Below are 25,270 nucleotides of genomic sequence, written 5' to 3'. Positions count from 1 at the left end.
ATGATTAACCGGCCGCGCGGCCCACACCAGGAAACCCGAGCCGCCCGCGACAGCGGAGCCGGGCCCGACGGCGGCGGCGGGAGGCGCCGGGCGCGGGAGGCGTGCAGCCCGGCTGGTCGCGCCATGGACGCAGGTAAGGGCGGCGGCGACCCCGTCCCGGGCCCCGAGCCTGGCCTGCCCTGGGACGCCTCTCCCTCCCGCCCGGAACTGGGGGGCCCCCCCGAGGCTGCTGCGGGAAGTTCGGGCACCTTGGCCGTGGCCCCCTCCGCTGGGCGGGCGCCCCTGCGGGAGCGCTGGGGACGGGCAGCCCGCGGCGCGGCCGCCCGAGGGGGCAGCAGGTGCCCGCGCAGTGGCAATGCGGGGGGCAGGTTCCCCACGCCTCCCCTCCCCCACCCCGCCCTTCCTCGAGTGACTTTGTTCACCCCTCTGGCCAGTCCTTGGAGCGGGGAAGGGGACCGCCCTGGCAAGGGGGGCAGAGACAAGGCCAGGGAGGGAGCTGGAGGCGGGAAGAGATGGGAAGAGGCCGCGCAGACTGAGTCGGGGACGGGGAGAGGCGGGACGGGGTTGGGGTGGGGGGGACGAGCTAGAGAGCTGGGCAGACGGGGAGGCGGCGCGCGAAAGCTCAGCCCCGCAGCTCGGGCGGCGCGCGGCGCAGCCAGCACTGCGAGGGGCGGGGGCCGGTGAACCGAGCCCCCCGGGCCTGCCCTCCGGAGTGCCAGGCTGGCGGGGCAGCGGGCGGTGGTGACGGCGACGGGACCAGGAGCTCCCGACGGTGCAGAGTCCGCCTGTCACCCCCCCATCCCCCCCTACAAACCTGGGGCCGGGGCGCACCTAGATGTCTTCTGCAAGGGCCTCCCAGGGGGCTGCTGCTTCGATGGGGGACCCGGCCCCGCCTGTCTTTATCTGCCGCCGCCACCCCCGATGTCCGGGAAGCCCCCCCCCCCCGCCCCCCGACCCTCGAGCACCTCCCCACACCACGCCCGGCCCCCCTTTCCGGCTGGAATGTCCCGCAGAGGCTCGGGTGTCGAGAACCCGAGAACCCGAGGCCACGGCCGGGCAGCCCCGCCAGCAAAGTTAATTTACTCTGCAGTCCTATCTCCGGGCCATCGGGCCAGGGATTTGCTCAGGCCGCCCGGGGTAGCTGCGGTTTTTGTTATGATAACTGGGCCAGGGGCTCGGCGTCTCCGCGGGGCACTCCCCTGCCAGCGTCGGAAGGAGGCTCAGGTTACCCTGCCTCCGTTCTCTCACCTGTAAAAGGGGATAATAAGGCGCACCTGAGGCTGACCTGCGCTACTAAGGAAGCTCTCAGAACAGAGCCTGGGCATGTATCCACTGTTATTATTTTTATTTTATGTATTTATGCATTTATTTATTTATTGGCTGTGTTGGGTCTTTGTTGCTGCACACGGGCTTTCTCTGGTTGTGGCGAGCAGGGGCTCCTCTTCGTTGCAATGCACGGGCTCCTCATTGGTGTGGCTCCTCTTGTTGCGGAGCATGAGCTCTAGGAGCGTGGGCCTCAGTAGTTGCAGCATACAGTCTCAATAGTTGTGGCTCACAGGCTCTAAAGCACAGGCTCAGTAGTTGTGGCGCATGGGCTTAGTTGCTCCGAGGCATGTGGGATCTTCCTGGAGCAGGGATGGAACCCATCCCCTGCACTGGCAGGCGGATTCTTAACCACTGCACCACCTAGGAAGCTCCACTGTTAACCTAGGAAGCTCCACTCTTATTATTTTTAAATGATCGTTACTATTATTTATTATCCTCATTTGCAGATGAGGAAAGGGAGGCATGGAGAGTAGTTTGCCTCCAGGGTCACGCAGCCAGAGTTCACGGGGTGGCACAGCTGGCTCAGTGTTAATGCAGATGTCATGTCTATTCCTCAGGGCCTGGTACCTGATAAATGCTTAAAAACGGTAGCTGCTGTTGAGAGCACTGTCACTGCTGTTCACTTGGACATCTTAGTGGCAAAGCTTCACCCACTTAGCAGCCCCACAGGCACCTGACCTTGCTGAAATCATGGTATTTTTGTAGGGTTTGTGTACAGAACTGTATTTCTTTTTCTTTCTTTTCTTTTTTGAAGTATAGTTGATTTGAAGTAAAGCTGATTTCCAATGTTATGTTAGTTTCAGGTTTACAGCAAAGTGATTCAGTTATCTATTCTTTTTCAGATTCTTTTCCATTATAGGTTATTATAAGATGCTGAATATAGTTCCTTGTGCTATACAGGAGGTCCTTGTTGGTTATCTATTTTATATATAGTAGTTTGTATCTGTTAATCCCAAGCTCCTAATTTATCCCTTCCCCCCATTCCCCTTTGGTAGTCTTAAGTGTGTTTACTATGTCTGTGAGTCTCTTTCTGTTTTGTAAATACGTTCATCTGTATCAGTTTTTTAGATTCCACATATACGTGATATCATATGGTATTTGTCTTTCTCTGACTTACTTCACTTAGTATGACCATCTCTAGGTCCATCCAGAACTGCATTTCTTTTTTTTTTTTTTTTTTTAATTTTATTTATTTATTTATTATTTTGGGGGGGGAAGAACTGCATTTCTGAGCCTAGAATACTAGTCCCCAGGAGTTGCCCAGTGGAAACGTGTGGAATTGAATGGCTAGCTAAGTGCCTCTGCCTAGTTGCATATTCAGAGGGTGGTTTGGGGGCTTTGTGTACCAGTGGTGGTGGATTTTGTCTGGGAGCTTCCTAAGTAGGTCAGCCAGGGGCCCCTGGGCCGAGAGGAACGCCCTCTAGCGTAGACAGCAAACGCAACGTCTCATTTTCCCCACAACGTTCCTTTTGTTCTTGTTGCCTTGGTTATTTAAAAACCTCAGCCCTTGGCTGGGTGGGTGAGGTTGGGAGCTGCCCTGGCGTCTCCCCCAGGGATACTTAGGTCAGCCCCACTCTGCCATAGATCAGCCACCCTGAAAGCTCCCCCATGAAGGTCCTTCTGGAAGAGCCCCGCTCTCCGGATCAAACTCAGAAGTCACAAACCTTGCTGACGTTACATGTGATCTCATCCCTCGTTGGCTTTGATTTCCCCTGCTTCTTACAGATTCCCCAAACTGGCCAGAACATCCTTCCAGTTTCTCATCTCCCAGCCTCTTACTAACTGCCGATGACCGTAGCCTGTTTTAGTTGAGTGCCCAAGCACTATCCGTGCATGCACTCATTTCATCCCCATGATAACCCCGAGAGATGGTGGTGTCCCCATTTTAAGGATGAGGAAACTGAGGAGGCACAGGGAGGGGAAGCTGCTTAGGCAGTCTGGCCTCTGAGCTCCAGCTTCTGATCGTGACACGTAACCTCATCCCAGGGAATTCCCTGGTGGTCCAGTGATTAGGACTTGGCGCTTTCACTGCTGGGGCCCGGGTTCCATCCCTGGTCGGGGGAACTAAGATCCTGCAATCCACATGGAACCTCAGGAGAGAAAAGAGGTCTGATCTGCCCTGTTGCTCTCCGCAGCTCCTTCCCCTCCTCCCCTCCGGGTGCTGTGAGACCCGGTGCACCACTCAGTACTGCCTGAGTTCGTCCACTTGTCTGTGTCCCATCCAGCCCTGTGCCTCCTCCCCACTCTCCTCCCCTCGTCCTGGTCACTTCCAGCGTCTGTTTTCAGTTGGCTTTGTTGTGGAACAGACCAACCCAAAACTTAGTGGCCTAAAACAACAAGCATTTTAAAAAATTGATGTATTTATTTGGTCGCACTGGGTCTCAGTTGCGGCAGGCGGGCTCCTTAGTTGAGGCATGTGAACTCTTTCGTTGTGGCATGCATGTGGGATCTAGTTCCCTGAGCAGGGATTGCACCCAGGCGCCCTGCATTGGGAGCGCCGAGTCTAAACCACAGCACCACCAGGGAAATCCCCAACAAGCATTTTTTATTTCTCATGAAGGTCAGCAGGTCGTTGGCCAGCTCACTGGGGCTGGGTGGTCTGGGGATTGGCAAGCCATTGGCTGGGAGCCCCCATTCTCCTCCTTGGGGCCGGTCCAATGGGCTGGTTTGGGCGCCCTCACAATGGTGGCAGAAGGATTCCCAGCAGTGGGAGAGGACAAACTCCAATGTGCAAGTGCTGAACATTTTTTTCTTTAAATAATGTTTTAACTTTATTTGGGGGTATAACCAAACTGCCCATATTTAAAATGTGCGTTTTGGTCAGTTTTGACATATTACGCATCTGTCAAGCTATCACAACATCAAAATAACAATCTTCATCACCCCAAAAAGTTTCCTTGTGCCCTTGGTAACCCTTCACTGCAATCATTGACTGGCTGTCTGTTCCTCCAGGTGGCATAGTCTAGGCTTTTATACACATGGGATCGTATAGCCTGGACGCTCTTTTCGCCTGGCTGCTTTTCCTTGGCTTGATAATTTAGTGATCCATCCACGTGGGCTGCTGTGTGTATCGGAGTTCATTCCTTTTTACTGCTGAGTAGTTGTGACTGTTAAACAAATTACAGATGGTCCCCAACTTACGATGATTCAACTTCAGATCTGTCGATTTTACGATGGTGCGAAGGTGATGTACATTTGGCAGAAACCGTATTTTGTATTTTGAATTTTGATCTTTCCCGCACTAGTGACATGCAGTATGAGACGCAGTCACCATGCTGCACAGTGGCAGGGCCACGGCTTCCGGTCAGCCACTGGATCACGAGGGTAAACAACTAATTCACTTACAACCGTTCCGTACCCCTGCAGTCATTCTGTTTGCTAGTTTCAGTACAGTGTTCAGTAAATGACATGAGATACTCAACACTTTAGTATCAAATAGGCTTTGTGTTAGATGATTTTGCCCAACTCTAGGCTAATGTAAGTGTTCTGAGCGCATTTAAGGTAGGCTGGGCTAGGCTACGATGTTCTGGAGGTCAGGTGTGCTAAATGAACTTTTGACTTAACGATATTTTCAACCCGTGATGTGTTTATCAGGAGGTAACCCCATCGTGAGTGAAGGAAGATCTGTACTCTCAACACTTCGGTTTTAAACAGCCCGTATTTATTACCGTGCAGCCTGGGGCGGCTGGGCTGGGTGCCTGTGGCTTGAGTTTCTCCTGAGGTTGCAGCCAAGTCATCAGCCTTGGTTGCAGTCTCCTCAAGACTCAGCAGAGGCTGCAGGGCTGCCTCCAACCTCACTCACCTGGTTGTCAGCAAGTTTGGTGCCTCCTGGGGTCTTGGCTGTTGGATGAAGGCCTCAGGGTCCTGCCACGTCACGTGGGCCCCTCTCACCATGGTTCACTTCCTCCTGGAGTCGCCAGAGACAAAGAGAGGGTGATTGACGGGAAGCCACGACCTTTTTAAAACCCAGTCTCAGAGGTGACCCTGTACCTGCTGCCATAGTATCTTCATTAGAAGTCATGCAGGGACTTCCCTGGAGGGCCAGTGGTTCGGACTCCACGCTGTCACTACTGAGGGCCTGGGTTCAATCCCTGGTCTGGGAACTAAGATCCCACAAGCCACATGGCACGGCCAAAGAAAAAGAAAAAAAAAAGTCGTGCAGTCCAGCCGACACTTCAAGGGGAGAGAATTACTTGTCAGGCAGGGATCATCGAGGCTGTATTCCAGTGTATGGGTATAGCACAGGTGCTTTATCCATTCATCTGCTTGTGGACTTTCGGCTTGTTTCCAGTTTGGGTCTGTTGCAGACAGAGTTCCTGCAGACTTGTGTGGTCATATGTTTTTATTTCTCTTGAGTAAATACCTAGCAGTGGAATAGCTGAATCTTATGGTATATGTATGTTTAACTTCTTAAGAAACTGTCAAACTGTTTCCCAGAGTGGTTGTACTATTTTATCTCCCTATTTACAAGTTCCAGTTGTTCTCCATACTTGCCAGCGTTTGCTAAGGTCAGGGTGGTTGCTTTTGTTTTTAATTTTAGCCTTTCTAATGGATGTGTAGTGAGATCTCGTGGTTTTAATTGGCATTTCTAATTTGGAAGGCGTTTCTGATGACTAAAGGCATGGAGCATCTTTTTTTTCTTTTTTAAATAAATTTATTTTTTGGCTGCATTGGGTCTTTATTGCTGTGCATGGGCTTTCTCTAGTTGCGGCGAGCAGGGGCTACTCTTTGTTGCTGTACGTGGGCTTCTCATTGCAGTGGCTTCTCTTGTTGTGGAGCACAGGCTCTAGGTGCACGGGCTTCAGTAGTTGTGGCACACAGGCTCAGTAGTTTTGGCTCGTGGGCTCTAGAGCGCAGGCTCAGTAGTTGTGGTGCACGGGCTTAGTTGCTCCGTGGCACGTGGGATCTTCCTGGACCAGGGATCGAACCTGTGCCCCCTGCATTGGCAGGCGGATTCTTAACCACTGCACCACCAGGGAAGTCCTTCCCTTCCTTTTAAAGGCTGAATAACATTCCATTGTATGGATGGACCACACTTTGTTTACCGGGTCATCTGCAGGTAGGCACTTGGGTTGCTTCCACATGTTAGTTTTTGTGAATGCTGCTGCTATGAACGTGGGGGTATAAGTATCTCTTAGAGCTCCTGTTTTCAGTTCTTCTGGGTATATACCCAGAATTGGAATTATTGGATCCTGTGGAAATGATTTGTTTGTTTGTTTGTTTTCTTTTTGGCCGCACCGTGGGATCTTAGTTCTCTGACCAGGGATTGAGCGTGGGTCATGGTAGTGAAAGTGCCCAGTCCTAACCACTGGACCACCCGGGAATTCTCTGGAGAGTCTATTTTTAATTTTTTGAGGAATTGCCATATGTTTCCCATAGTGGGTGCACCATTTTATGTTCCCACTAACAGTGGACAAGGGCTCCAGTTCCTCCACATCCTAGCCTCTGGGTTTTTGTTTTATTAATGGTAGCCATTATAATGGGTGTCAGGTAGATGGGTGTTGTAAGTCACTGCATTTATGGTAATTTGTTCCAGAGCAACAGAAAACGAATACATGCCTTTACCCCTGAAGGACCTTTCCTTTAGCTGTTGATTTCTGGGTCGAGAGTTCTTTCCCTTCAGCACTTTAGGATGGTGCTCCACTGTCTTCCGACCTTGGTGGTCTCTTGACTCTCTATGGAAATTCAAAGTGTTATTCCCCTGTATGTAATGTGTCACTTTTCTCTGCCTGTTTCCAGGGCTTTGTTGTCATGTTTGGTTTTGAGAAGTATTCTTTTTTGTTTTGTTTTGGCCGTGCCACAAGACATGCGGGAATCTTAGCTCCCCAACCAGGGATGGAATCCGTGCCCTCTGCAGTGGTACCTCGGAGCCCTACCACTGGACCGCCAGGGAAGTCCCTGAGAAGTTTTACGATGATGTATCTAGGCGCTTCTCTCCCACAGAGTGGCTGTTCTGGATTTTCTGAGTTTTATGAATTTGTCATTCACCTCATTTAGGAAGTTAGCAGCCATTATGACTTCAAATATATTTCAAAATCTGTCCTGGGACTTGACTGACCCATGGAGGAAAGACCTTCTTGTGTTACCACACAGGTCCCTGAGGCGCTATTCTTTTTTTTTTTCCCCCTTAATCTTTGTCAGATTGGTGCCACAAGTTCACTGACTTTTTTTCCCTGTCATCTACATTTTGAGATTGAGACCAGTCAGTGAATTAAAAAAAAAAAAATTGGAATATTATGTGTTTTACTTGACAATTTCCAGTCGGTTCATTTTTTTTCTATCAAACTTCCTTCCTTCCTTCCATATTTATTTATTTATGGCTGCATCGGGTCTTAGATGTGCACGCAGGCTTTTTTTTTTTTAAATAAATTAATTTAATTTATTTTATTTTTTTGGCTGTGTTGGGTCTTCGTTGCTGTGCACGGGCTTCCTCTAGTTGTGGCGAGTGTTGCTCGGTGGTCTCATTGTAGTAGCTTCTCTTCTAGAGCACAGGCTCTAGGCATGCAGGCTTCAATAGTTGTGGTGCCCAGGCTTAGTTGCTCTTCTGCATGTGGGATCTTCCCAGACCAGGGATCGAACCCATGTCCCCTGCATTGGCAGGTGGATTCTTAACCACTGTACCACCAGGGAAGCCCTGGCATGTGGGCTCTTTGTTGCTGTGCATGGGCTTCTCTCTAGTTGTGGCACATGGGCTCCAGAGCATGTGGGCTCAGTAGTTGTGGCTCGTGGGCTTAGTTGCCCTGTGGCATGTGGGGTCTTAGTTCCCACACCAGGGATCAAACCCACATCCTGTGCATTGGAAGCCGGATTCTTAACCACTGGACCACCAGGGAAGTCCCTCGTCAAACTTTCTAATTCTTTTTTTTTTAAATAAATTGATTGATTGATTGGCTGCATTGGGTCTTTGCTGCTGTGCACGGGCTTTCTCTAGTTGTGGTGAGCAGGGGCCACTTTTCATTGTGGTGCTTGGGCTTCTCATTGCTGTGGCTTCTCTTGTTGCAGAGCACGGCTCTAGGCACACGGGCTTTAGTAGTTGTGGCATGCGGGCTCAGTAGTTGTGGCTTGAGGGCTTTAGAGCACAGGCTCAGTAGTTGTGGTTCACGGGCTTAGTTGCTCCGCGGCATATGGGATCTTCCCAGACCAGGGCTCGAACCCGTGTCCCCTGCACTGGCAGGCGGATTTTTTTTTTTTTAAGAACTTTTATTGAGATACAGTTAACAGATAATAAACTGTATATATTTAGAGTGTACTATTTGGTATCCCAATCTCCCAATTCGTTCCCCCCCAACCATCCCTGCTTTCCCCACTTGGTGTCCATATGTTTGTTCTCTACATCTGTGTCTCTATTTCTGCCTTGCAAACTGGTTGATTTGTACCATTTTTCCATATTCCGCATGTATGTGTTAATATACGATATTTGTTTTTCTCTTTCTGACTCACTCTGTATGACAGTCTCTAGGTCCATCCATGTCTCTACATTTGTCCCAGTTTCATTGCTTGTTTTTCTTTGAGAAATTTTTTCCAGCTTTATTGAGGTATGATTGACAAATAAAGATTGTATGTATTTAAGTTGTAAAATATGTTGTTTGTTTTTTTAAGGTGTATAGCATGATGATTTACTGTACAAATACACTGTGAAACGATTACCACAATCAAGTTACTTACATCCACCACCCCACAGTTACCTTTTTTTTTTTTAGGGTTTTTTTTCTTTTTTAAATTTTTTATTTTTTACAATAAACTGCATATATTTAGAGTGTACAATTTGGTATCCCAATCTCCCAATGCATTCCCCCCCAACCCTCCCGCTTTCCCCACTTGGTGTTCATATGTTTGTTCTCTACATCTGTGTCTCTATTTCTGCCTTGCAAACCGGTTGATTTGTACCATTTTTCTATAGTCCACATATATGTGTTAATATACGATATTTGTTTTTCTCTGACTCGCTTCACTCTGTATGACAGTCTCTAGGTTCATCCATATCTCTAAAAATGTCCCAGTTTCATTGCTTTTTACAGCTGAGTAATATTCCATTGTATATATGTACCACATCTTCTTTATCCATTCATCTGTTGATGGGCATTTAGGTTGCTTCCATGTCCTGGCTATTGTAAATAGTGCTGCAATGAACATTGGAGTGCATGTGTCTTTTTGAATTATGGTGTTCTCTGGGTATATGCCCAGCAGTGGGATTGGTGGGTCATATGGTAACTCTACTTTTACTTTTGCAAGGAACCTCCATACTGTTCTCCATAGTGGCTGTAACAATTTACATTCCCACCAACAGTGCAAGAGGGTTCCCTTTTCTCCACACCCTCTCCAGCATTTACTGTTTGTAGGTTTTCTGATGATGCCCATTCTAACCGGTGTGAGGTGATACCTCACTGTAGTTTTGATTTGCATTTCTCTAATAATTAGTGATGTTGAGCAGCTTTTCGTGTGCCTCTTGGCCATCCGTATGTCTTCTTTGGAGAAATGCCTATTTAGGTCTTCTGGCAGGCGGATTCTTAACCACTGCACCACCAGGGAAACCCCTCTAATTTTTATTGAGAACTTTTTTCAAGTGTGTTTGTCTTTCCTCATAGAGCCTAGTTACAATGGCCGCTTTTTCTGATAATTCCAACGTCTAGGTCATCTCCAGGTGGACATGTGTTGATTGTGTTTTCCCTTGAGGACTGGTCACATTTTCATGTGTATGATGAATGATTTTTTGATTGTGTCCTGTACATTGTGACTATTATGTTGTGTAGATTCTCAGTCCTGTTGTAATTCCCTGGAAAGTGATTTGTTTTGTTTTAGCAGGCAATCAATCTGGGTAGTTTCAGATCACTAGTTGTTTCACCTTCTATGAGTATCATTCCAAGCTTGGTCCAGTTTTCTATTTTTTCATTGAGGTCCAATTGCCGTAACATTACATTAGTATCAGGTGTACAATGTAATGATTCGATATTTGTTTATATTGTATAATGATCACCACGGTAAGTCCAGTTAACATCTACCACCATAATAGTTAGAAAAATTGTTTTCTTGTGATCAGAACTTTCAAGAACTACTCTCCTAGCTTTCAAATATGCTATACAGTATTAGTAACTATAGTCACCATGCTGTACACTACATTCCCAGGACTTATTTACTTTATAACCTAATTTGTACCTTTTGATATTTTCACTCGTTTTGCCCATTCCCATCCCCATTTCAGGCAACCACCAATCTGTTCTCTCTATCCATGAACTCGAATTTGGTGGGGTTTTTCCCCCCCAGATTTCACATCTAAGTGAAATCATGCAGTATTTGTCTTTCTCTGTCTGACTTATTTCACTTAGTATAATGCTCTCAAGGTCCATGCATGTTATTGCAAATGACAAGATTTCATTCTTTTTTCTATGGCTGAATAATAATACGTATGCATATATATACCATTCTCTTTATCTGTTCATCTGTTGTGGACACTTAGGTTGTTTCCATGTCTTAGCTATTGAAAATAATGCTGCAGTGGACATGTGAGTGCATATAGCTTTTTGAGGTGTTTTTGTTTCCTTCAGATAAATACCCAGAAGTGGAATTGCTGGGTCATACAGTAGTTCTATTTTTAATTTTTTCAGGAGTCTCCATACTGTTTTCCATGGTGGTCAAGCCAATTTATGTTCCCCACAACAGTGCACAAGGGTTTCGTTTTCTCCACCTCCTCACCAACACTTGTTATTTTTTTTCTTTTTGGTGATGGCCATTCTAACAGATGTGAGGTGATAGCACATTGTGGTTTTGATTTGCATTTCCCTGATTGAGCATCTTTTCACGTATTGGGTTGGCCCTCTATATGTCTTTGGAAAAATGTCAGCTCAGAAACTCTGCCTGATTTTTAATTGTGGGTTTATTTTTTTGCTGTATAAGCTCTATTAGTTTTTAAAAAATATTTAATTAAAATTTTTTTTGGCTGTGCTGAATCTCAGTTGCGGCATGAGGGATCTTCGTTGTGGCATGCGGAATCTTTTTTTAGTTGCCACATGTGGGCTTATAGTTGTGGCATGTAGACTTCTTAACTGTGGCATGTGGACTCAGTTGCAGCATGCATATGGGATCTAGTTCCCTGACCAGGGATTGAACTCGGGCCCCCTGCATTGGGAGCATGGCTGGACCACCAGGGAAGCCCTGTATGAGTTTTTTATATACTTTGGATATCAACCCCTTATCAAATACATGATTTGCAAATATTTTCTCCCATTCAATAGGTTGCCAATTCATTTTGTTGATGGTTTCCTTTGTTGTGCAGAAACTTTTTAGTTTGATGTAGTCCCAACTTGTGTGTTTTGCTTTTGTTGCCTTTGCCTTGGCTTCACATCTAAAAAAAAAAAATCACTGTCAAGACTGATGTCAAGAAGCTAACTACCAGTGTTTTCTTTTGGGACTTTTATGGTTTCAGGTCTTACACTCAAGTCTTTAATCCATTCTGAGTTACTTTTTGGGTGTGGTGTAAGATAGTGGTCCAGTTTCATTCTTTTGGTTGTGGATATCCAGTTTTCCCAACACCATTTATTGAAGAGACTGTCCTTTTCCCATTGTGTATTCTTGGCTCCTTTGTCACAGATTAATTTGTGATATACGTGTTGGTTTACTCCTGGGTGCTTTCTTCTTTTCCGTTGATCTGTGTGTCTATTTTTGTGCCACTACCATATTGTTTTGATTACTATGGCTTTGTGATAGAGTTTGAAATTGGGGCACATGATGCCTCCAGCTTTGTTCTTCCCTCTCAAGATTGCTTTGGCTATTTGAGGTCTTTTGTGGTTTCACAGAAATTTTTGGAGTGTTTCTCCTATTTCTGTGAAAAATGCCATTGGAATTTTGATAGGAATTGCACTGCAACTGTAGATTGCTTTGGGTAGTGTGGATATGTTAACATTAGTTCTTCCAATCCATGAGCACAAAATATCTTTCCATTTATTTGTCTTCTTCAATTTCCTTCAGTAATGGCTTACTGTTTTCAGTGTATAGGTCTTTCATCTGCTTGGTTAAATTTATTCCTAGATATTCTATTTGATAGGCATTTTATTCTATTTGATAATGGGATTGTTTTCTTAATTTCTCTTCTGGTAGTTTGCTATTAGTGTATAGAAATGCAACAGAGTTTTGTATATTGAGTTCATATTCTGCAACTTTACTGAATTCATTTATTCTAAGTTTTTTGGTGGAGTTTTTAGGGTTTTCTATATATAGTATCATATCATCTGAAATAATGACAGTTTTACTTCTTCCTTTCCGATTTGGATACCTTCTCTTTCTTTTTCTTGTCTGATTGCTATGGCTAGGACTTCCAGTACTCTGTGGAAAAAAAGTGGTGAGAGGAAAAGCTTTTCAGTTTCTTATCACTGATATGACATTGGCTGTGAGCTTCCCATATGTGACTTTTATTATTATGTTGAGGTACATTTCCTCTATACCCACCTTGTTGAGTGTTTTTTCATACATAAATGTTGAATTTTGCCAAATGCTTTGTCAACATCTATTGAGATGATCATATGATGTTTGTCCTTCGTTTTGTTAATGTGGTATACCACATTGATTTTTTTTTGCAGGCGTTGAATCATCCTTGCATCTCTGGAATAAATTCCATTTGATAATGATGTATGACTCTTTTAATGTAATATTGAATTTTGTTTGCTAATTTTAAAAAAATATTTATTTATTTGCACAGGATCTTACTTACAGCAGGTGGGTTCCTTAGTTGTGGCATGTGAACTCTCAGTTGCAGCATGCACATGGGATCTAGTTCCCTGATCAGGGATCGAACCCAGGCCCCCTGCATTGGGAGCATGGAGTCTTATCCACTGTGACACTAGGGAAGTCCCAGTTTGCTAATATTTTTTGTTGAGGATTTTTACATCTATATTTATCAGGGATATTGATTTGTAATTTTCTTTTCTTGTGGCATCCTTTTCTGGTTTTGGTATCAAGGTAATACTGGCTTCATAAAATGTGTTTGGAAATGTTTCTTCCTCTTCTATTTTTTTGGTAGAGTTTGAGGATTGGTATTCTTTGAATGTTTGGTAGCCATCTGGTCCTGGATTTCTGTTTGTTGGAAGGTTTTTGATTACTGATTCAGTCTCCTTACTAGTAATCAGTCTGTTTAGATTTTCTTTCTTGTGATTCAGTGTTGGTATGTGTGTAGGGATTTATCTAGGTCTTCTAGGGTGTCAAATCTGTTGGCATATAATTGTTTATAGTAGTCTCTTATGAGCCTTTGTATTTCTGTAGTATTGGTGGTAACGTCCTCTTTCATTTTTTATTTTATTTGAATCTTCTCTTTTTTTCTTAGTGGATCTAGCTAAAGATTTTGTCCATTTTGTTTATCTTTTCAAAGAGCCAGCTCTTAGTTTCATTAATATTTTCTATTGTCTTTTTATTCTCTATTTTATTTATTTCCAACTCTGATCTTTTTATTTCCTAACTTCTACCAGCTTTGGGCTTCATTTTTTTCTAGTTCCTTGAGTTGTAAAGTTAGAGTGTTTGAGATTTCTGATGTTGTATAGGCATTTACTGTTATAAACTTTCCTCTTAGAACTGCTTTTGCTGCATCTCATAAGTTTTGGTATGTTCTATCCATTTTCATTTGTATTTTTAAAAATTTCTCTTTTGATTTCTTTGACACATTGGTTGTTCAGTAGCATGTTGTTTAATCTTCGTATTTGTGAATTTTTCAGTGTTCTTCTTGTAATTGATTTCTGGTTTCACACAATTGTGGTTGGCAAAGATTCTTGATGTGATTTCAGTCTTCTTAAATTTATAAAGGCTTACTTTGTGGCCTACCATGATTTATCCTGGAGAATGTTCCATGTGTACTTGATGAGAATGTTTATTCTGTTTCTTTTGGATGGAATATTCTGTATATATCTGTTGAATTTATCTGGTCTAACCTGTCCGTCCTTTTAAGGTCGCCATTTCCTTATTGATTTTTTTTTTTGTCTGAATGATTTATTCATTGATGTAAGGTGGGTATTAAAGTCCCCTATTATTGTATTGCTGTTGATTTCTTTCTTTAGGCCTGTTATTGTTTGCTTTCATATTTATCGTGCTCCTATATTGGGTGCATAAATATTTACAAATGTTATATCTTCTTGTTGAGTTTGACCCCTTTATCGTTTTGTAATGCTCTTCTTTGTCTCTTATTACAGTCTTTGTTTTATAGTGTCGTTTTGTTACGTAAGTTTAGCTACTCCAGGCCTTTTGGTTTCCTTTTGCATTGAATACGTTTTTTCTGTTCCTTCATTTTCAGTCTGTGTGTGTGCTTACATTGGAAGTGAGTCTTTCAGAGACAGCATATAGATGGATCTTATCTTTTTTTTTTTAATAGGGCTCACCAGTTGACAAGTTCTGCCCACGAACATGGGGGCCTCAATCAACCTTTCATGGCCTTATTTTTAAAATTAATTAAGTAATTAACTAATTTATTGGCTACGTTGCTGTGCACAGGCTTTCTCTAGCTGCAGAGAGCAGGGGCTACTCTTTGTTGTGGTGCGCAGGTTTTTCATTGCGGTGGCTTCTCTTATTGTGGAGCATGGGCTTCTGGATGAGTGGGTTTCAATAGTTGTGGCATGTGGGCTCAGTAGTTGTGGCTCACAGGTTCAGTAGTTGTGGTGCATGGGCTTAGTTGCTCCGCGGCATGTGGGATCCTCCCGGACCAGGACTTGAACTCATGTCACCTACACTGGCAGGAGGATTCTTAATCACTGCGCTCCCAGGGAAGTCCCAGATCTTGTCTTTTTTTTCCATTCAGCCACTCTATGTCTTTTGGATAATTTAATCCATTTACATTTAAAGTAATTGATAGGTATGCACTTATTGCCATTTTGTTAATTGTTTTCTGGCTGTTTTAGTGGTCCAGTTTTTAAAGTCTTTCTTATATTGGTCTAGGTCTGTCCCCTACATATGCAGCTTGGGGATGAGTCTGAGACTTGTGTGGATCCATTCTAAGATGACTGACTATTCCAGTTTGCCTGGGACTAAGGGGTTTGCCTGGATGCGAGATTTTCAGTAGTAAACCTGAGGAAGTCCTGGGCAAGCTAATATCCATTGGTTACCCCAGTTCACGTAGAGAACTAGGGGACCCGTCTCTGAAGCCACTTCCTCTCTAGGATTTCCCCACACTTTCCATTCTACAGGGGCTCTCTCCTGGTTCCTCTCGCCAGAATGACAGCGTTTCTAGTGGAGTTTCAGCCACTCATTCTGCTGCTCCATCATGTGGCTCTGGGACTGGAGCTTTGAGCTTCAAGGGAAATGAGAGGGAAAAAATGGGAAATTCACCTCCTTTACGGTCACTTCTGTGTTTCATGTTTTTCTAAATGCAGAAGGAGCTCATTTTTTTAAGTTTATTTTTAAAAATATTTATTTATTTATTTGGCTGTGCTGGGTCTTTGCAGTGTGTGGGCTTCTCTGGTTGTGGCGTGTGGGCTCAGTAGTTGCAGTGCATGCATGGGCTTAGTTGCAGTATGTGGGATCTCAGTTCCCAGACCAGGGATTGAACCCAGGCCCCCTGCACTGGGAGCATGGAGTCTTAACCACTGGACCACCAGGGAAGCCCCCCACTTCTGTGTTTTGACTGCACTCCACAATCTGCCTGCTTTTGTTCGCTTTTCAGCGTCTTCAGGTAGTTTCTTTAGTATTTTGTCTAGCATTTTTAGTAGTAATCAGCAGGAGAGAGAGGCTTTTAAAAAACATATATGTAAAATACATATAAGATTTACCATCTTAACCGTTTATAAGTGTATAGTTCAGGGGCATTAAGTACATTCATAGTGTTGTACAACCATCACCACATCCACCTCCAGGACGTTTTCATCATCCCAAACTGAAACTCTGTCTCCATTAAACAGGAACTCCTCATCCCTCACCAGCCTCTGGCAACATGGAGAGACAGAGGTTTTTAAGGCCTCTGTTTGCAAGCTGTTTATTAAGGTTCCATTGGCCAAAGCAAGTCACATGGCCAAGTCCAGATTCAAGGGGTAGAGAAGTAGAGGGAACAGCATGGGTAGAGGTGTGGCGGCTTGAACACCAGCCTGGGTCTGTAGCGGATGCCCTGAGTGAGACCCTGGCTGCTGGAGGAGGTGGCTGAGGAGCTCTCAGGGCGTCAGTACTCCCTGCCATTGGGGACTCCTCCCCTAAGGATCCTTGGCATCTGACTCCACCCACCAGCTGTGTGGGAGGTGGTGGTGGGAGGAGGGATGGGAGGGGGGAGTTCAGCCAGACTCTTCCACCCTCACCAGCTCTGTCACCTCTGTTTTACTTATTTCTCTGCCTTCTATAACCTTTAAAGACACTTAGGAAATGAGCCTCCAAAGCCACGCCGTGGGCCCTGGGCTGCCCGCCCCTGCTGTGGGTCCTTGAATGCCCACCCAGGTCCGGGGGTCTGCCTCGGCACCCTTCCAGACTGTTCCTCCAAGACCTACCTGAGGCCTAGAGGTGCTCAGCTGGTCAGGACGCTCTCAGGAGTTGCAGGGGGACCTTCAGCACTTGTTGGGACCAGCCAGGGTGCCTCCAGAGTTTATTCTGTGGATGCTGGAGGCCAGAGAGGGAAGGCAGCTTAGGGCCTCTGAGTCCCTTTCAAGCTGCTGAGTGGGCTTCTCTCCACCCGCGGCCCCTGGCTTCTCCCTGCCCCTCCCCCACCCCCTTCATGTTTCTGTTCCTCCTCTGCCTCAGTAGGCACTGGGCCCTCAGTGACCTCCTGGCTCTTCGAGGTCACTCCTTTAGCCAGGGTCTGATAACTCCAGAGCCAAGAATCTGATTGGCTCAGCTCAGCGCCTCAGCCCAGCCCCCATTGGACGGTTCTCAGCACAGCCTGGGGGGTGGAGGGGGGCTGCCCTGGGTTGATGCTTCTTCCCAGGTTCCATCTGCTGCGGCAGCGGGGCCCTACCCGCAGCGGCAGTCTGGACCAGGGGCTGGTTGGCAGGCATGGGCAAGGCCTGCTTTCCATCCCAGCTGGCCATATGTACTGGCTGTGTGACCTCCAGGAAGGCACTTGACCTCTCTGAGCCTTGGTTTTCTTGTCCCATTGTTGCACTTTGGGTAAAGATTCAAGCGCCCAGTTTGGAGCAGCCTGAGTGCCGGGTTCGCGAAGGGTCAGGATGGGCATGGTCATTGTGACTTTCTCCTTGGAGGGGCTGTGTTTCTGGGGGGAGGACTCCCGCCTGGCCCGGCAGCCTCTGGGGGGCTCACCGCCCCTGCCATTTCTTCCCAGGAGCGGACGGGAAAGGCGGCGGCAGCCCCGCAGCCCCCGAGGACCCCGGGAGCCCCGCGCGCCCCGAGCTCCCGCAGCTCCCGCGCCGCCCGCAGCTCCTGGAGGAGGACGCAGGGCCCAGCCAGGAAGCGGCCGCGGACGGAGGCAGCGCCCCGGCGCCGGAGGGCCCCCCGGGCGACCCCCCGGCAGAGGCCTCCGCGGCGCCCCCCGCCCAGGCCGCGGGCGAGGCCCGGCAGGCGCCCAAGGCGGCGGCCGGCGGGGTCCCCAACATCGGCTTCGTGGGCGAGCCCCCGCCCTACGCGCCGCCCGACCCCAAGGCCGGGCACCTGCTCTACCCGCCGCCCTTCCCGCAACCCGTGCTCTTCCCGCCCGCGCCCGCCGCCTCCGCCCTGTACCCGCCGCCCGCGCCGCTCTTCCCCGCGCCCGCTGCGCAGCCGCTTTTTGCGCCCTTCCCGGTGGTGAGTCGGCCCGCGGGCACCCCTCCCACCCCGCTGCTGCGTCCCCGCGTTCCCTCACCCACTCACCCGTCCCTCCCTGCATCCCTCCCTCCCTCCCTGCATCCCTCCCTCTCTCCCTGCATCCCTCCCTCTCTCCCTGCATCCCTCCCTCTCTCCCTGCATCCCTCCCCGGGCGGGAGAGTCTGGCGCACAGGCGGTGAGAGGTCACCGCAACCACCCCTGCAGGGGACGCTTCTGTGCCCAGGGGCGCAATAGAACAGCGCTCCCTCAGCCTGGGCGGGCCGGGGAGGCCTCCCAGAAGTGGGGGCATTTGAGCTGGGTTCTGCGGGGTGGACTGGGGAGTTGAGGCAGAGGAGAGGCGGAGCGCACAGCCCAGGGGTGCAGGCGGGCAAGGCTGCTGTGTTCTGGGAATGATGGTGGTTGGTTCAGCTTGGTGGGGAGGGGAGGGTAGGAAGGTGGGCTCCACGATGAGGGGTCCCAGGGCCTTTGATAGGAGATGACTTGATTCGATTTTTAGAAACAAAACACAAACTCTGGCTGCCTGTGGAAAAGAGCTTCGAGGTACCCCCTGGTGGGGACCCAGTGGGGACATGGAGACACTGGTGGCTAGACCCTGGACTGAGCAGTCTGTAGAGGGCAGAACCCCGAGGACTCCTGGGGGCTGAGTGACAGGCTGGGGGTGCTGAGGAAGTGGGCAGAGGGGGACCTTGACCCCTGGGCGACCTGCAGCCTCACTGGGTGGGGCTCAGCCGTGGGTGGAGTGAGGGGTGCGTGGCTGTCGCTGGCTGTGTCCTCACTCCGGTGTCTGGAGGACGAGGCCTGCTCCCTTACCAGGCCGTGGCTTCTGCCCCCGCAGTACAGCAGCCCCGTAGCCGGCGTGCCCGCCCCGGCCACGGTGGAGCACAGGCCCCTGCCCAAGGACTACATGATGGAGTCCGTGCTGGTAACCCTCTTCTGCTGCCTGCTCACCGGACTCATTGCCATCGTCTACTCCCACGAGGTAGGTGGGCGTGGGGCGGCCCCTGGGACGGACCTCCCAGCCTGCAGCCACCAGGCCCAGGAGGGGTCCACACAGCCCCTTCCCCAGCACCCGGGTCCCTGGTGTTTCCCCCTGGGAAGGGTGACAGGATTGGAAAATCAGTGCCCAGTGGTCTGTGGGGTCCTTGTCCTCTCCTTTGCTGTCTCTGCCCCCTACCACTCAAGATCTGCTCTAGAAAGTTCGACTGAAACAATTCACACTGAAGGCGTGAATGATTAAGGCCCAGGGAACTGCCCGTCCAGCGGGGCTTGTGTTTAATGGGGTAGAAGCTACCATCCCTCCATCCACTCATTTCTTCTACCCATGCACCTCCATCTGTCCATCTGTCTAGCTACCTGTCTGTTCACCCACTGCCCACCCATCCATCTACCATGTCTCTAGTCACCATCTATTCATCCATCCATCCACCCCTCTGTTCATCCAGTAACGCACCCATCTGTCTGCTCATGCATCCACCTATCCCTGTCCATCCATCCATCCATCATCTCGGTAACACCCTTTCTGCTTCCTCCCTCCTGATTGTTTCTGACCATTACCAGGCAAGGGGTTAGGCCCTGCAGACTAGGCATGATGCCAGCGTGAGGACATTCTAATAGAGTAAGAAGGCTTGGGGCTTCTGCTCAAGGCTGATTGGGCAGCAGCCCTGACTTCCCTCTGTGGTCCAGCTCCCCAGTCATAAGCAAGACAGCACTGTGGGGAGAAAGTAGCTCTCAGGACAGCTCAGAGGCAGCACTCTGGAGGCTGCTGCCTGCCTGTCAATTCTGGCTCCACCACCAGCTGTGTGGCCCTAGGGTGGGTCACTTAACCTCTCTGAGCCTTCGTTTCCTCATCTTCGAAGTGGCGGCAGCGATGACACCAAACTCAGGGCTGTTGTGAGGATTGTAGGTGATGGGGTGGAGGGTGTGGATCTGGGTCAGGCCCACGGCCAGAGCCCGGGAGCAGGCAGCCGCCCCCTCCATCGCTCCTGCTCGTTGGTGAGCTGTGGCCCGGGTGGGCCCCCGACCGCCGCACGGGATCAGCTGTCCAGTTTGCTCACTGGGGCCGGGCCTGATGGTGTCCCTGGGAGGGAGTGGAGGCTCTGTGTCCGCTCACCGCCCCCATCTCGTTGCAGACGCGCGCGGCCCTGGGCAGGGGAGACCTGGCCCAGGCTGAGGAGGCCTCGCGCAAAGCCCGCTCGCTCGTGCTCTTCAGCCTGCTCTTTGGGGTCTTCGTTTCCACCAGCTGGGTCATCTACGTGGTGGTAGCGCTCTACCTGCCCTGAGGGGATGCCAGGACGCCTAGGGACTCCTGACCGGGCCAGGTTCTTTCTGCGGACTTGGATCCCGGCCGGTGGCCATCTGTCGCCTAGCGGGAACCCAGGCGGGGTCAGAAGGAGGTGGGCTTTGCAACCCTCGGCACGTCTGTGGCTGGGCCTCGGCCCCTGCAGGTGGCCTCAGGCAGTGTCCTAGCCCGAGGTGGCCCCGGGGCCCAGGCCCAGCTGTGGGATGGGGGCCTGAGGCCTTTCTGGAACTGTGCTGGCAGCGCCCCCGCGGCCCTGGCCTTCACCTGACCCCTGAGAGGCCAGCAGAGGAATCGGTGCCCTCGCTGTCCTCAGAGCTGTCTGGAAGGACATTGCCGCCTCCGGCCTCCCCCAGGTCCAGCCTGGGTACCGACAGCGGGAATTTCCGGAGGGCCTTTCACGGCCGAGGGGGACGGGAGAGCAAGGAACTCTGTCTGCGTGGAGGAAGGGGGCCCTCTGGCTGAGCCAGGAGACTGACAGCTCAAGTTAAATCGGGTGCTTCCTGAGCACCCGCCGTGTGTCGGTCACGGCCCAGCACCGACCGGGACTAGGAGCTGAAGCGGGAGGACATCCCCTCTCAGCCGCGAAATGCTCCAGGGGCTGGAGAGGCGGGGATGTGGAAGGAAGTGAGGGGTGACGATGCTTGGAGCTCGGGAGGTGGCCTCCCCGTCTGGGACATGGGGTGGCCCAGAATTAGGATTTCAATCCCTAAAATACATGATTGCCATGAGAAAGGAGGAGGAAACGGTATTTTAGGGATCCACAGATACCAAGAAGCATTTGGTAAACCCCAACTGCCATAGCTATTCCTGTTACTAAACTCTTAGTAACATCAGAATAGAAAGAAAGAAACCTAGACCAGTGTTCCTCGAACCTGAAATTATATATGAAACACCTGGCAAATCTGATTAAAATGCAGGTCCTGATTCAGTAAGTAGGACCTGAGGATCCTGCATTTCTAATGAGCTCCCAGGTGCCGCAGAAGCTAAGAGATGCTCCAACAGCGTATGGTGCATTAAGTGGGAAAGTATGAAAACCATTATCACCCGGACTGGGCGGTGGATGCCCCCTAGAGTCTCTGTTTAACATTGTTTTGAGGTTCTAGCAAATGTAAAGAACAGCAAAATGAAATTTGTAGTATGAAAACTAGAAGAAACAAAGTGATACTCTAGCTAGACTGTCCAAGAGTCATTGAAAAAAATTAGAATAGGAGACCTCAGAAAAGTGACTGGATACAAAGTATACGATAGTCAATAGCGATAGTCAGGTAAAAGTGGAACAAACTTAAAATTCCACTCACAATAGTGATAAAAACAGTAAAACCTGGGGATAAACTTAACAGGAAAGATCCAGATCAAAATGAAGGGAATACTTGCTCTCTTGGAAGGAAAGGCGTGTGTATCATGAGGTGTGGTAGAGTCTGGGACAGCTAGCGCTCAAAAAAGCCCAAACCGCCCTACAAGGAGCGAAGAGCACAATATCTGGAGAGGAAGATGTAATGTAAAAATAGCTAGCCTTCTTCTGTAAACAGATTTAATGAAATTCCAACAAGAAAGCCAAGCTTTTAAAACTTAACGAAGATGTTTTAAAAAATTAATATGAAAAGAAAATGGGCAAAAATTGCTAATAATTTTTCAGTTTAATGAGGGAGGACTTTCTTCACCTGATTTTGAAACTTACGATAAAGCTACAATAAACAAGGCATAGTGTGGCTTTGTGGCAGAGATGGGTCCGTGAAAAATAAAGTCCAGAAAACATTCCGAGTATACGTGGGACATTAATATCTGACTAATATGGCATTTTGGTTGAGTGAGTCAGGGAGTGCTGACAGTAAGAGTTGGCTCTCTGGTTGGAAAAAGAATTATTCTCCTCCTATTGTACATAAAAATAAATTCCAGATTGATTAAAGAGCTAAGTAGTATGAGATAAAGCTCTACTAATTGTAGATGAAAGCTTAGGAGAATATTTGTATAGCTTCAGGGTGTTAGGTGGTGTGGAAAGGGGAGGCCTCCTAAAATCTGGAATACTGTAGAAGAAGAGACTGACAGATTCGTGTTCTGTGTATTAGGGAAGTGCAGACTTAAGCCATCAGATGATTTTTACTTATAAGATTGGGAAAAAATTAGAAAGATTGATTCCAGAGTTGGTGAAGGCCTGACCCTCTCATTTTATTACTGGTAGTTGTGTATTGCTGCCACCTTGGTGGAAAGTAGACTAATGTATCTATTGGTAATATGTGTACCATGTATTATATGCATGTAAGTACAAAGAACAGAGTCTAGAAGGATATATTCCAAACTGCTGAGACTGGCTGCCTTTGGGGAGGGACTGGGACTAGGAGGGTTTGTACTGAATTTTAAAATATGGGTGTATTCATGTGTTGTGTAATTAAAAAATAACTGGAAAAAAATGTGCATGTCTTTTTTTTTTAATAAGAAACACCTTTTTTTTTTTGACTGCATTGGGTCTTTGTTGCTGCACGCGTACGCGGGCTTTAGTTGTTTCAAGCGGGGGCTACTCTTCGTGGTGGTGCACGAGCTTCTCAGTGCAGTGGCTTCTCTTGTTGCAGAGCACGGGCTCTAGGTGCACGGGCTTCAGTAGTTGCAGCACACAGGCTTCAGTGGTTGTGGCACGTCGGCTCAGTCGTTGTGGTACACAGGCTCTAGGGCTTACAGGCTTCAGAAGTTGTTGTGGCTCATGGGATCTAGGGCCCAGGCTCAGTAGTAGTTGTGGTGCACGGGCTTAGTTGCTCCGCGGCATGTGGGATCTTCCCAGCCCAGGCATCGAACCCATATTCCCTGCATTGGCTGGCAGATTCTTAACCACTGCTCCACCAGGGAAGATCCCATATGCCGCAGTCCATTTCGACGACATTTGTCAGTGTTGTTACTAAAGGCCATGAAGAGAGGTGGCTGGGACAAATCTGGAATGAAAACTCGGATTACATTAGGGTGCATCCTGATTTCAGAGGTGTTAAAATGTGTATGTCTTAGAATCCCTCCAGTGTGGCATAGAGGTGTTAGCCCTTGGAGAGTGGTAAAGAAAGGCTTTCCTGAGAAAGTTGCGAGTGGACAAAATAAAGCTTCAATGAGATGCTGCCTTTCCACAGTGGTTGCATCATTTTGCACTCCCCCCAGCAACAGATGGAGGTTCAGTTGCTCCACAAACTCACCAACCCCTGGTATTTGTCAATAGCTTACATTTTAGTGCTTTTGGTCATTAAAACTGTAGTGGTATTTCAGTGTGGCTTTAATTTGCATGTTTCTGACAAATGAGTGACATTGAACTTTTTATCTTATGCTCCTGAGCTATTTGGGTCTCTCTTTTTATAACGTCCTCGTTCAAGTCTGGTGCCCGTTTTTGTGCTAGAGTGTCTTATCAGTTCAGAGGAGTTCTGTAGTGTTTTCTAGATATGAGTCTTATGTTAGATTCAGGGATTGCAAATATCCTCTCCTACCATGTAGCTTCCCTTTTCACTCTCTTAATGGTATCATCTGATGAAAAGGTTTCAACTGTAATGTATTCAAATTTATCTTTTCCTTTATGGATAATGCTTTTTTGGCTTCAGAAAAATTTCCCTGCTCCTAGGTCATGAAGATGTCCTCTTATGTTGTCTTCAAGATCTAGAAGCTTTTTGGTTATTTTCACATGTAGGTCTGCCACCCACCAGGACTAGGTCCCAGAGGTCCGTTTGTCGATTCTGGTCCCCACTATCGTACTTCATGGCTGGGACTTGACAGTAAGTCTCCACGTTGAGTGGGTCAGGTCCTCCTGCCATCTTTAAGAGTCTTGGTCATTTAAAATCATTTGTATTTATAATACATTTTAGAATTAATGTGTTAATTTTCGCCTCCTAAAATCACTGGGATTTTGACTCTGCTTTAAATCTGTAGATTAATTTGGGGACAACAGCCATCTTCACAGTGCTCTTTTCCAACGAACATGGTGAATCGCCTTATTTGTTTAGTAGGTCATTTACACAGTTCCCTTGAGTTTTTTTGTGTGCAGAAAATTTGCAGTTTTGTTAGTACCCTTAGGTATTTGATTTTTTGATGCTATTATAAATATGATCACTTTCATATTTCTTTTTTTGTTGCTTGCTAGGGTACCAAAATGCAATTGATTCTAGATTATTGACTTTGAACCCAGCACTCTTTCTAAATTCACTTATTCTGCTAACTTCTCTGGAGATTCTGTTGAATTTTTTATTTACACAGTATTATCATCTATATATAATGCGCTTCTTGTCTTCCTTTCCAGTCCTTACTCTTGTTTTTTAAATTTATTTTTATTTTTTGGCTGTGTTGGGTCTTTGATGCTGTGCCTGGGCTTTCTCTAGTTGTAGCAAGTGGGGGCTACTCTTTGTTGTGGTGCGTGGACTTCTCATTGCGGTGGCTTCTCTTGTTGCGAAGCATGGGCTTTAGGTGCATGGGCTTCGGTTGTTGCAGTGTGTGGGCTCAGTAGTTGTGGCTCGAGGGCTCTAGAGCGCAGGCTCAGTAGTTGTGGGCTTAGTTGCTCCGAGGCATGTGGGATCTTCCTGGCCCAGGGATCAAACCCGTGTCCCCTGCATTGGCAGGCGGATTCTTAACCACTGTGCCACCAGGGAAGTCCTCCAGTTCTTACTCTTCTGTATGTTTTCCTTCCTACACTGGCTGGAACCTCAACAGATAGCAGTGGTGATAGAGGGCAACCTTATCTTTTTCCTTGTTTCAAAAGGACATCTTCAATATTCCATTTTTTGTAAAAAAAGATATCCTTTTTAAGATTAAGGAAGTACTTTTCTATTCCTATTTTGCTAAGTGTTTTTTTTTTGTCATCAACGGATATTGAATTTTATTAAATTACTTTTACATATCTACTGAGAAAATTATCTCGGCTTATTTTCTTAGTATGGTGACTGAATGTTGATTTTCAAATGTTAAAGTAACTTTTCTTTCCTGGAA

The 25,270-nt window shown here is 47.7% G+C and overlaps 1 protein-coding gene across 1 annotated transcript; it reads left to right on the top strand.

Annotated features, from left to right (window-relative positions):
* On the top strand, positions 1-20,315 carry PRRT1B (proline rich transmembrane protein 1B). Its single transcript, XM_057725299.1, has 4 exons — positions 1-133; positions 17,552-18,009; positions 18,866-19,009; positions 20,160-20,315. The coding sequence occupies exons 1-4, from the start codon at positions 1-3 to the stop codon at positions 20,307-20,309; spliced, it is 885 nt and encodes a 294-aa protein (XP_057581282.1). The 3' UTR covers positions 20,310-20,315.
* Positions 20,316-25,270: the final 4,955 nt, after the last annotated feature.

The sequence above is a fragment of the Hippopotamus amphibius genome, chromosome 2, assembly GCF_030028045.1.
Source record: "Hippopotamus amphibius kiboko isolate mHipAmp2 chromosome 2, mHipAmp2.hap2, whole genome shotgun sequence".
NCBI classification, from domain to species: domain Eukaryota; kingdom Metazoa; phylum Chordata; class Mammalia; order Artiodactyla; family Hippopotamidae; genus Hippopotamus; species Hippopotamus amphibius.
This window is presented reverse-complemented; position numbering and strand designations above follow the sequence as displayed.

Excerpts from the sequence above, each read along its gene's own strand:
- PRRT1B (XM_057725299.1), top strand. The coding sequence starts at position 1 with ATGATTAACCGGCCGCGCGGCCCACACCAGGAAACCCGAGCCGCCCGC. Across the intron at positions 134-17,551 it reads TGGTCGCGCCATGGACGCAG|GAGCGGACGGGAAAGGCGGC; the intron begins GTAAGGGCGGCG and ends ATTTCTTCCCAG. Across the intron at positions 18,010-18,865 it reads TTTTTGCGCCCTTCCCGGTG|TACAGCAGCCCCGTAGCCGG; the intron begins GTGAGTCGGCCC and ends CTGCCCCCGCAG.